The 13,464-nt window shown below is 36.8% G+C and overlaps 1 protein-coding gene across 2 annotated transcripts in view; it reads right to left on the bottom strand.

Moving 5' to 3' along the window:
- The window catches only part of MESR6 (misexpression suppressor of ras 6), a 216,616-nt gene that overhangs the window by 105,133 nt on the left and 98,019 nt on the right, over window positions 1-13,464 (bottom strand). For both annotated transcript variants that reach the window (XM_089848069.1, XM_089848070.1), the window contains one exon: window positions 2,038-2,470. In XM_089848069.1, coding sequence (XP_089704195.1) covers window positions 2,038-2,470 — 433 coding nt within the window. The remainder of the gene's footprint in view (window positions 1-2,037; window positions 2,471-13,464) is intronic.

Below are 13,464 nucleotides of genomic sequence, written 5' to 3'. Positions count from 1 at the left end.
TCCCGGTAAAACAGGCGAAGGCCCGCGGAGGAATGCCGAAGCGCGCGGCGGCGAAATACGCTCACTTACATCCGTTACCCAACCGTTTTCGTTAATAATTTATTTATTTACTTACGTAAAGTTACGTTTCTATCGTCGCCGTCCCGCTGTTAATTTTAAGACAGTGAAAAACCGATTATTAAGTCGACGATAATTAAATTGTGTTGTGCTTTCGCGCCATAAAACGTAGTACCGCCGCGTGGGCTAAGCCTTTCGCTCCGGTATTCGTTTCCCGCCTAAAATTCCCGCGCTTTCTTTATTAACGGGAGTTTCCAATAACATTTAAATATTTTTTTAAAGAAAACTTAAGCACGAGGCGCGTGATATTTCCCGCCAAAATCAAGTCGGCCTCGAGCTGCTTTTCAACGGGCGCGCGCGGGAAACAAAAACGCTATGGTGAACTTTCTTCAATCCTTTCCGTTCATCGCAGCTAAGCCTCGGTCAAAACAAAAGCTTTGGTTTATCGTTAGCGAGGTATGGAGTTCTTACTGTGTTTTACAGAACGTAGGAACTTCATACCATGCTCGTGATGAATTCAAACTAATCAACGTTAAAACCCTTCGTAATTCGCGATCAACCATTTCAAGATTGTGGTCAAGAAAATATGGAATACGCCATTTGAAAATAATTAGTAAGTTCATTCAGAATTGATTGTAAAAGTGTTTTTTCTTACGAATGCAATAAATTCTTCCTTGGTTTATAAATTATGTTTGAAAATGAATTTCTATGGGTTTAAAATTTTGTTACTGTTGTGGGTAAGTCCAAAATTAGGCCAAAAACACTTTTGGGGGTATGAAACCCAATAACTTTGTTAATTTTAGTCCTATTTCTTCATAAATGGTACCGTATTGTAGCCCATGATTGGTACTAGCAAAATGCCCAAGATCTCTGGTATTTCGCGTTAAAAATCGCCTTAAAAAGAACCGCAAAAATCTAACCGCGCCCAAAAAAAAAACCATTTTCCCGCCAACTTAAGTTTCGCAGCCTTTTCCCCCCTCTCTTGAAAATTGGAACAACGTGGTGGTAGTTTGGTTAAGCCTAAAGCATGATGAAAACCCCCTAATTATCCCCGTTTATGGAATGCCAAGTTATTACGTAGAGCGTAATTAACTCGACCGTAACTAGAGAAATTTCTCGTAATTCATTTTCCTCGCTTAAAGAATTTTTTCTTTACAACAACCCACGTTTTCATTTCCCGCCTTTTTTAAGACAACGTGCCGCGAACGAAAGCGCGCCAAATTTTGGCGCCAAAAATTGTAAAGGGGTTAAGACGCGCGATGGGGGAAGGAAAGGGGTCCTTGAAAATGATTGCCACGTTGCGACTTTTTTTTTTTTTTTCTTTTTGGCGGGAAGACAAAAGACCGTTACGAAGCCCCGCCAAAAACGTTGGTTCGAGTGGTTCAACAAACTTAAGACGCGTTATCAATATTGGGGCCCCCGCTATCTTATCAATAAAACTATACTTCTAGACAAGGTCTGTTTGTCTTATAGATTTTAAATAGAAAAGGCACCGCTATTTATTAAGATATTGTTCTATAATATGAAAATATGCCTGGAGGTGCCATTACTACTGGCGGCTTTCTCTTAATCTGCCCCTTGCCAATATTTTTTTACAACATACTTTAGCCATCCGTATCTTGACATTCGACATATAATTGAAGTTGTATAGATAAAATTGTTCTACGTTAATTGCCGTTAAGTTTAGGGACCCTCAGCAGACTTTATTGTATTTATAGATAGTGTTGCCAGTCATTTGCAACGTGTGCAATTAAACCACTATCTACATCGGACTGAAAAGCTTTTAGTTCTATTCGATTCAGTTCCAAACCCGAAACGCCCTGACAAATAATTGGCAACCCTGAAGGGCGGTTAAAGTTACGAAACAGGGGAGGAAATTTCTTTGGGCCCCTTCAGTTAATTGAAGATATGTGCAATTGGGCCCCCAAAAATATGCTAGAAATGGATGGCCCACCCCCATAAGATTGGACGTTGTCTTACCTCTTCAGTCTCGCACTTTGGCATTTTGAAGTAGTAAAGTTCTTTAAGTATCTCTAGAATCTTTTCCCCCACTTCTTGTAAAAATGGATTTTTTGTCGAATAAAAGTCCAAGTCAATGTCCAAGGCATACCGGCAGGGGGCGTCGCCTTCGCCTTGTTTCAGCCTGCCCGCTAGGTCGCCCTTTATCCCGTCTTCATCAGGCTCGGGCTGCATTTCCCTCGCCGTAGTCAGGCTCGTAGCCTCCTCGTCAGCGGCGGCCTTCGCTAAGCCTTGGCATATTTCCGTGGCCTCGGGCCCGGAGTTTGCCGGGTTCGGAGCGTCTAACATTTTCCCCAATGAGAATACGGTCAATCTGGAAGCCTTGGCCTGTTGTAGACTAGAGCGCGGGGCGTAGAGTAGCTCGCTTACGAAGTAAGACTGTGGACAAGACACTCTGAAATTGAAAAAAAGACATACTTATAAATAAAATATTATTATTTGGGAATTTAATAAAAAGAAAACGGGTGTCAGCTTATCTATATTCATCCCTATGGAGGTTTAACATTGTCACATCTCTGATTTTCAGTAAACAAATAGTGTGCGGATATGTGTTGCCAGTCGATTTGCGAGTCACAAATTACTGGCAACACTGAAGCGCACGCGGTTAAGGTTAAGAAACGGGGTGGGGAAATTTTCTAGCCCCTTTTTAGCGCCCATTACTCTAGAGGCCTTTGGGAATGTAAGAAATTCGTGAAAAGAAAGCAGAAGTGGTGGCACAGGTGTTAGTTTATCTGTATTAATCTCTATGGAGGTTTAACATCAACTGTCACATCTCTATTCTATTCTATTCTATATATTCAACAAGTATGAAAGAAAAAAATCAAAGCTACAAAATAGCGTGTTGGCACTTGTATTATTCGACCATAGTCCAAAAGTACAATCATGGCTTAACGCCTGCCACTCGGGTACAATACGCTCTTGTCCACTCCAAACCAATTTTTCACGGTCCTGCCTGGGCTAGCACCTGCGCCTGCCTTTCAATTCTTAGAACCCCCAACAAAGTAGCGCGGTTAAGAATGTAATGGAGGTAAACCACAAACAACACAGTGGACCACAATAAGCCCTCCCCGTTCAGTAAACTTTGACCCTTGAAGAAAAAAAATGCACCTTTCCCCGAGTATCTATTGTTAGGGGTCATTATTTGGGGCTCAGAATCCCCGGTCAGTCGAGAATTCAAAAGATATTCGAGATGGGGTCCTTGGGGGGTCGTGACCAGTTGTTCATTTTTTGGGACCCCATGGGGCTCAAATAGGAGCTAGTTGACATAATACCATTGAATAAAGTACAATATCTATGTATTTAGAATTGACAAATAAACCCCATAAATTTGACTATTGGCGTGTTAAAGTAAGTATAATAAATATAATAAATATTATAGTAATGTTCGATATCATGAATTAACCGAATAAAACAGATTTTTTTAAAGATATATTTGTAAATTAACCTCCAACCGATTAATCGATCGCTAAATTAATTACTCCAGGGTTGCCACAGTACCTGGAAAACCTGGATAAGTCAGGAAGTTTGAAAAAGGGTGTAAAAAGTCAGGGAATTTGAAAATTGTCCTAAAAGTCAGGGAAGTTCCGTTGTAAACCCACTTGAAAATGTGTAGTCACACCAGCTCAAATACGGGACAATGATATCGTTCTATAGGCCTACATTAACTGTTTCTGATATTTCTTAATAAAGTTTTATTAACTACTAAATAGTAGTTTCAATTAAAACCTGTGATAAAATTAGCATAATTGTAAGTACAAAGCTGATGATAAATATTAAATATAGAATTTTTAAAGACTGAATTCTTACTTTTGAAAATTGGTCAGGGAAATTGGCTTTAGATGGTTAGGGAAAACCTGGTGGAAAAGTCAGGGATTTTGAAATGAAAATGAAAGTCCCTGCCTTATTAGTCAGCGATACCGATATTATATCGGTTTGTTCCCAACACTAATAAATAACCATGTAACTCTTGAATTTATAAAATCATTATAAAACGTGCCCGCAGTAAAAAAGAAAAAGAATATAAATAACGTATAATTAACATTATGGAATTTCAATTTGCCTTGAAATCAAAAGTATTTTTGGAATGCAAAAAAAAAAAAAAAAAAAAAATATTTTACCACAAAGCCCTAAAGGAGTTTTTGATCGTATGTAAAGTTATTTAAAAATGGCAACCCTCTTCCTCCCTCCCCCCGGAGGATTCCCCCCCCCTCCTACGGGGGGATTGGAAGTTTCTTGAAATTGATTTAGCTAATGAAAAGAGTATAAGTGACTCCCTCCTTCTCCCCATCTTTTCCAACCTCTCGCGATCCCAAAGCATCTTTGGGAGATGATGCGCCTTTGCCAGAGAGTCGTTGCATCCTTGGAATTAATCATTTTAATATTGAAATAAGCTCTCGTTTCTAAGGTTGAATTTGCGTATATTTTAAAATTCGGCCGTCTCAAAAACGCACGCCAATTTTTATTTCTTCTATCCTATTCTTTTAAAATAAGTTAAAGGCTCTAAACTCAATTCGCTCGATTATTTTAATAATTTTCAAACCGAGGGGTCGGATACTTTTCATTTATTTTAACGCTCCTACCCGTAAAAATATAGTTATAATACAGGATTGTAGTTACTTGAAATTATATTTCAGATTGAAATGCGTAGCTACGTTTCCCCAAATTATTAGATAGTCGTCAATGTTAATTGGGGTATAGATAATGAGTAGAGATGTGAAATTACCGTAATTTTTAAAAATGGTAATTTACCGGGTAAATTACTGATTAAAATTTTGAAATTCCATAAATTACGGTAATTTTTGTTATTTTATGTTTTAACAGGCTTATTACCGCGGTAATTTTGTAATTTACCGGTAAATTACCATTCTAAAATTACGGTAAGATATAAATCTGTAATTTACGCGGTATTTGGTAAATTACCGGTAATTTACGGACGGTAAATTACCGACTCACATCTCTAATAATGAGCAATAAGAGGGGGGGGGGGCTGGAGAAACTCGATCCCCCTGAACCTGGCTTAATTCAGGATTGCCACAGTAATTAAATTTGTGACTGGAATTGAATCAAACCAAATTATTTACTACAAGCTTCTCAGTATCTTTTGTAGATTGCGGTTGAATTGCACACACACGTCACATATGACTGGCAACACTTGTTTTACAAACTATCCTCTAACCTATGTCCAACCTCTCAAATTTAGGGTTAGGTTTTTCCTTCAAATATTTTTGCATTAGGAATAAGAAGAAAAAACGGGACCCGCAAGAAAAAAAAAAACACCCCTTTTTTTTCGAAACCAGCCCTTAAAAAAATTGGTCCTAGATTTACAATTCAAAACAACAGTTGTATATTATAGGCGCCGCGATAGTCTATTTCAATTCAACGTTGGGGTTACCTCCCTAGTCGCCTTTAACAGTACTAATATTTAAAAACAATAAACGGAGAGCGATACCTTCCACTAAAATACCCCGTTACGTGGAAATATACCCGCACTCGGTGTATATATAATAAAAATCGGGAACTAGCTGGAAAATATATCAAATCGTAGGCTTAAAACGCCTTAAATTCGCTAGCATTTTCAATAGGGTTAAGGGGGTTTACTAAGAGTGCAACTGGAAAGGGGGGATAGCATACGCCTCTTTTTTTTTGCCCACACAGGGATTGTGTAGCCAGATTAAACTATTGATCCATTTATAGCCATAGAGGGGGATCACCCCCTTGATTCCAACCCCCCTCCCCCACCCCCGCCTTTTCCCTCCAGACCCCATTTTGGGGTGGAAATGAACTCAAAACTCGAATAAGGGGGGACGGGTAACCCCCCATATTAAGTTAAATTTACTATAATTTAAATAAAATATACTTTAGAATGTTAAATTAAATTAAATTAACTTAATTTATTCTTAATAATATTTCAAATTTAATTTAACATCAGGGTTCGTACAAACCTGGAGAACCTGGTAAGGTCCAAGAAAATATAATAAACATACCAACACTGCTGCAGTTATTAGGTATAGAATTTTACATAAGGAGTTTTCCCAAAATATGTATACGAACCCTTAGAGATGAGAAATTTGTTTACCGTAATTTTTAAAAATGGTAATTTACCGGGTAAATATTAAAGTTTTGGAATAACAAAAATTACCGTAATTTATGGTATTTTATACTATCACAGGCTTATTACCACGGTAATTTACGTAAATTTGCCGATAAATTACCATTTTAAAATTACGGTGAGATATAAATCGGTAATTTACACGGTATTTGGTAAATTACCGACTCACATCTCTACGAACCCTGAACGTGATGGTCGCATTTCAAAGATAATTTTTTTTATTATTTATTTTAAATATTTCAAGGGCACTTGAATTTGATAAAATAATGAAGGAAATTTTCCTATAGTTCCACTTCACCTTTATTTTATGGTATGCTTTTATCTGTAAATGAGGTTTGTTCTGGGGGGGGGGGAAGTAGCCCCCCAGACTGTAAAATTTGCGTAGAAAATATCCCATTCGTCGAAAATAAAAATATAGTTAGAGGGGTACGTCACTACGAATCCTAAAAATAAAATAATATCAATTCATTTAAAGGGGATATGAAAGTGGGGGAGTGAATTAACCCTCGTATGACGAGATTTATGAGGCAGTACGCGATTTCCTTTGGCTTCCCTTTCCTTCCCACGGATCCCTCTCGCTGTTGAAAACTCCTTTTTCCTGTTATTCTTTTAAAAGGCATATCAAGCCTCCATATATTTTTTTTATTATTATTATACTAACTATAGATATTAAACCCAAAAAAAGAAAAAGTTTTATATTCGGTTAATACGAGATTTATCGTATAATAAATAGTCTTAGTGGCAACTACATTCCTTTAACCGTACTAACTATATACGAAAGATAACGTTAAGTGCCAACCCTAAATATAAAATATAAACTCAATTTTCCATGGAACATTTAATTTTTTCATAAAAATAAAAATATTAGAAATAAATTTCTTATAAATGTTTTTGTCTTATTTTATTGAACCACTTTATAAAAAAGCTCCATTCAGAGATGCTAGAGTCCAGCGTGGGAAATAAGACGGTGGCACAGGCCAAATGACCAGTTTAAAAATGAAATCGGAGGGGGGTCAGTGGTCCCGAACCAGAGTCCAGACATAAACTCAAACATTTTAATTATCCACTTCTTAAGTTTAGCAGACAACGTGCCCTGGTCAAGGGTCATGGACCACAGGACCAGTTTATTATTCCAGGCCAGGTCGGGGTCGCTGGTCAATTGTCCAGTTTAAAAAAAATCCTTATTTCCCACCCTGCTAGCAACTAGAGTCACAAAGTACTGGCAGTCCTGATTAGCGCATGCGCGGTTAAAGTTAAGAAACGAAGAGGGGAGGGGCAATTATTTCTCTAGCCCCTTTTAACGCGCACAATAGGATATCGTTATTTATGACGTCACCGTCCGTATTATAAATGATTTTATAACTAGATATGTATATATATATCGTTTAATAGTTATAGAAAAGGCGTAACTAAATTCCATTAATGCGCTTATTTCTAAAAAATATTTCGACATCTTTTGAAACGTAAAGGCAAAGTTTCGGTGAACAATTCTAAATGACTATTTGACACGATATAAGGTATTTCTATTTTTATTACAAACGGTGCCAAGTAAAAACGAACAAAGGCCCGGGTTATGGCTGTAAATAAATATGTAGGTAGGTCTCAAAATCCAAAAATAGAAAAGTCCGCATGTGGAAATGAATATAATTACGTTCACTTTAAGGTTTAGGAGAGGTCAAACTAAGCCTTGTCCAGCTTGGTTTTTTGGCGAGTATTTTTCTTTTCTAATGAAGGTTTATCATGCACGCGTTCTAGAACTTTCAAGTATTTGTTTATACAATGATTTCGTGTTTATAATCATTAATAACAGCTCTAACTGGATGCCAGTGACATTTTTACGAGTTTTTCATGGTTTGTTTCATGCCTTGCCAACGCTATTTATTTATATATATATATAAATATATATTTTTCAGAAACGCGATATTTAGATTTTATTATTAGCATTATTATAAATATTTCATTTTATTTATTATTATTTTTTTTTGGAAATTTACTGGAGGCAAAGTACTTGTATATGCAAATTAGTTTTATAACCCCAAAGCATCATGGGATTTATTTAAATAGACTCTGCATGATTGAGCAGAAACTTGGCTTCAATGCAAACTAATTTTGATGAGAATCGGTCCATAAATAACGAAGTTATTATTTATTTTTCAATCACCCCAAAATATAAATTTTTATTTTTAAAACAATATATCTTCCTTAAAATTGGTCATATTTTGACCTTAAATAGCTCATTTTGTAGCCCTAAATCTCCTCTATCTAATGACCTTAATTTAAAATTAATTACAATTAAATTAACCCCACATTTTTCCATAAATAACAATGAACCCTTCCAAAAAAAAAATTGAAAAATAAAAAATTTACAAATTGAGTTAACGGTATGTATTTATATATATTATATAGTACGGTAGTTTTAGAAATATAGAAAATATCAAAAATTTTCCAACAAATAAAAACTGAAATTGAGAAATTTCTGTGAGACCACGATAAGAGCCTGTTCCTTCCCCCACCCCATCCATCCCCCCTCTTACCTATGAACGGTACTCCATTTCAAAGTTAAAAAAAAATGTATATAAAAAAAACTGAAGGTATTAGATTTCAAGAGCACGTGACGTTTTTAAAGTTTTGACAACATAATAGTCCCGCATAATATTCATGAGAATTCTTGCCTTCTCTCAAAAAGTGTATGGCCGACTCAAAATATACGGGCATCTACGAGCCAGCTAGCTAGCTAGAGGGCGAACCTAGACAACAACGAAAAAGCGCTCGCTGTGCCTTATCAGTTTCAAAAGCGCCAAATATAGACATCTAGATATACGTATATATATTCTATATTGATAACAAAAGTAGGCGAACATTTGAAGTGAAAAACTTCATTTCATTTGTGACGTGTGCAATTCAACCGCTATCTACAACAAATACTGAAAAGCTTGTAATTTTATCTCAGACTAGCTGTTATTCCCGCAGCGTCGCTCGCGTGTAATTAGAACTTCCATTAAAATGATATAAAGTATGGGTAGATTTTACTGATAAATAATATTTTTGTAGCACCCTAGGAGCGAAGGCACTCGGCGTTGCCCGTCAGCCCCTAGGGACATTATTCCATAAAGAAGGGTTTTTAAATTTCTGGCCGCCATTTTAAAAGATGGCAACAAATCGAATCCAAAAGACCATTCAGCCCGTCTATAGGTTTAAGGAAACCAGTGTACTAAATATTTGTGAAATCGGTTGAAATGCGTGGACTTTGTTGCATAGAAAAGATTTTTTACATTTCTGGGCGCCATTTATTAAGATGACGGCGAATTGGAAAAATCTTTCTTAGTACGTGCCTACTACTTATGAGTAACGTTCCTGCAAATTTTCAGCCTTCTAGGGCAAGCGGTTTGGGCTGGGCGTTGATTATCAGTCAGTCAGTCAGTCAGGACTTTGATTTATATAGATTCAGTTTCAAACTCGAAGAGATGCTAGTTACAAATTACGCGGTTAAAGTTAAGAAACGGGGGTGGTAAGGTAATTTCTCAAGCCCCCCCCCTTTAGTGCATGCGTAAGATCAATACAAAGACGAAAATACTGTTGGTCATTTGATAACTTCTAAAACTCAGCTACTTTAAAGGCGATATAGCTTATAGAGTGAGTGAGAGAGAGAAATTTCTCTTTAGCAAGCGAAAAATGTCGATTTCCCACTTTTGAAAGGTTCTGCGCGTGAGATATCATTTTATACTTCTTTCCATCGAAGAAGAGCTACGGATTCGGTTCACCCTTTAAAGCCGTAATAGCCACTAAAGGGGGGAGACGTAACCAAATTAGCTAACCCCTTCAGCCTTCCACCCTATTCGCCATTACATCCTGGGCCCCCTCGAAAAAGACCTCATTTTTTGTTCAGAGAGTGAGAGTGGTATAAAGACTGGTTTTCACTGGCCCAAAACCAGAGTGAGGCTATACACCCTTTCGACGGGAAAAGGGGGGTAGGCAACCCTTAGCATCGGGAGATACAAGTGTGCCGTCACTGCCGTGTTTTCGCACTCTCAGGTCGAAAAGCGAGATGGAAATCAGTTTTACCCACGCGCCTTTCCCTCTTAGACTCGTCGAAAGGGTGTATTAATTGGTACAATATTCAACATCAAAGTTAAGCCGCTGCCTTGATCTTCACAATGAAGCTCGCGCGCTCATTCGTATGACAAGTTTCAGTGACAACAGATAGAGTTTTCAGATGGGATCATAGTAGTACGTCACACCCTCCCAATTCTTACCGCTGTTCTGGTAGCCATATTGGGTATGTGGTCTCAGTTTCATTCCCGCTTTAAACCCACCAATATGGCAGCGTAAATTATGTCACGAGACTCAGCTCCTCCTCCAACGCAAAGCTATCTTATTGCAGGAGTTTTTACATTGGTCTGTGAAAACCAGCCTTTAAGAAAGACGCGTAGAAAAAAAAATATAAACTTCACTTGGGGTTCTTAATTTTTTTCGATTAGCTCCCGCAAATATTATAGATAACGGACGTATATTTTTCCGTTAAATACAATAAGAACCAACTTTTTTTTTTATTCATACTTCTTCAAGATATGTATATATTTTTTTAAGAATTGAGGGGAAAGAAAGTTGGAATGCATTTGATAACGATGAACTTACTTAGAGCTCTCTAAGAGACTTCATATTCATTTTTTTTTGTTAATAGAAGTGGCTTACTAATGTATCTAACATACTTTCAAAATATATTTATTTATTTATTTATATTAGTGGTAATATTTATCATACAGTGTGTTTTCCTAAAAAAAAAGGGGTAGTTATTACAGCAGGGCTCGTACGAAATTTTTATATTTTTGAAAATCCCTGACTTTTCCAGCTTATCCCTGACCAAATTTTGCCAATATCCCTGACCATTTTATGGTCTTTACCAGAGCCCACTTCACCTTCACACCTGGCTCATATTTAGCATTGCTCGAAGCACGGTTTGATGTACCAAACAAAATCCCTGACATTTTAGGAAGAAATTTCAAATCCCTGACTTATCCAGGTTCGCGTACGAACCCTTAAAATTAAGGGTTCATCCGTAAAACACTTTCAACAATCTTCGTTAACTTGTTTAGTGGGTGTTCCCCCCCCCCCTTTCGTAGAATAAGAAAAAAATAAATACAGAACAATTCAAATTCAAAAACATACCCTCGTATGTACCAGCTAAGCGACCACCCTATAAAGAATGCTCCCTTTTCCGTGTTTGTGTCTAAGACTTGATATGATTAAAAATTAGTATCAGAAGAGCTTACGGATGAGCGCGTCAAGCCAAAATAAACAACTTTAAGGGGAATATTAAAAAAAAAACCAGAGCAAGAAGAAGGGGAGAGAGACAAAAAGGTTTGATACGAGGGCTCGGACACTTAAGCGAAACCCGGAGAAAAAATTTCCCTGACTTATTTTCAGATTTTACAACGATTTTACGTTAGATCAAATTACAAAATTAGTACTGAAAAGTTTAGACCTATTTCCAAATCACCTGACATTATGAAACATTTTTAGACCAATTTTAAAATTACCTAACATGATCCTGATATCTTTAGACCAATTATAAAATTACCTGACTTAATTCTGACATCTTTATACCAATTATAAAATTACCTGACTTAATCCTGACATCTTCAGACCAATTATAAAATCACCTAACATGATCCTGACATCTTTAGACCAATTATAAAATTACCTGACTTAATGCTGACATCTTTAGACCAATTATAAAATTTCCTGACTTAATCCTGACATCTTTAATTGAAATTAGTATCCCAATTTCACCATCCTTTACCATATACTGCATCCCAATGAACCCCAACCCCATAAATTCATACGAATCCTGTACATCCCAAAAAATAATAATAAAAAACAAAACAAAGTAACCCACCCCTTAGTTAGACAGGGGCCTTTGCCATATAAGAATAGGAATGAAAAAAAGCAGAAAAAAGGTAATCGGAAAAAAAGCTCTTCCTCGGAAGAATAACGCCCAGCAGAGCTAGACACAGTGAACTTGCGATGAGAGCTATAGGTTATATAGTAAGCAAGGAAGGAAGGTTGCATTCTATAAGGTCCTTATAGGAAAGGATGCCGTTCCAAGTTCCAACAATCCCTTTAGGGCTAAGCATCTCTCTCAGTCTCTCTAGAAAGAGTTGGAAAAACGGGGGCCGGGGGTTTGGGGTGTATGGAAGAAACTGCATTGAAAACACGAAATTCTATACCCCTGCCCTGAAAAGAATTCAATTCTGTACAAAAGTATATATATATATATATATATATATATACATAGGAACGATTCACAAATATAACAAAACGCGTGCAATGCAATGCATGATGGCAAGAGTCTATCTCTCTCTCTTTCTCTCTCTATCCACTCATAGTGTACAGACAGTATGCAAAGCAAAACAGGATATATATCTTGATTTTTATATGATGTACAGGGTGTTACCCAACAACAAAAAAGGGCTATAGTTATTATTGCATCGGAGTAAATGCAGTGAGATCATCAATTTTGAGTGGAAAATGTTCTATATTTCTATGACCAGCCGATTTTGCCCCCCCCCCAAAAGGGACACACACTTTCTAATAAAAGTTATGAACATTGAGAGGGCTTTACGGATGACCCCCTTAAATTAATTCTAAGGGGCCTTCCGTAAAACAATTATAACTTGTGTAAATGGGTACCTTCTTTGTGGGGGCAAAATGGGCTGGTCATAGAACTATAGAACATTTTATACTCAAAATTGAAGATTTAACATAGAACTATCCCACTGCATATAATCCACTACTATAAAATAACCCCCTGTATGTATATATTGTCATTTACAGTCTTTACCCTGAAGGTGAATTCGATATCTTATCTTATCTTATTTTTTTCATTTTAAGAAATTAGCTTGAAAAAATTTGAAATTTAGTTAAAATTGTTTACAGGAATATTTGCTACCAATTTTATTTATTTTTTTTTAACCCCTTTCAAGATTGCACTTCAGTATAGCTTAGTTTTTGTATTGATTCCTATGGAAATAATTCTCTAGCCGCCATTTCCATACTTTCTTAGTTACTTGACTGTTTGTTTAAGGTTAAAAAGATGGCTTTTATTACTCGCGTCTCGGGGTCAAGTAACACGGGGTCGTGGTATGGGGGTACTACCCCTTTTTCCGAGGTATACACCCCAAATATGTATATATGAAAAAGTGGAAAAAATGCAAAAAAAAGAGAGAGAAAGAGGTTCGTCTTCCTGAGGGGGGATTAAAAACATTTCGTCCCCCCCCCAT

This window comes from Phalangium opilio, unplaced genomic scaffold (assembly GCF_054372755.1).
Source record: "Phalangium opilio isolate 3A_F unplaced genomic scaffold, DU_Popi_V2 ptg000082l_1, whole genome shotgun sequence".
Lineage (NCBI taxonomy): Eukaryota > Metazoa > Arthropoda > Arachnida > Opiliones > Phalangiidae > Phalangium > Phalangium opilio.
The sequence above is the reverse complement of the archived record's forward strand: the minus strand, read 5'-3'. Positions and strand labels throughout refer to the sequence as shown.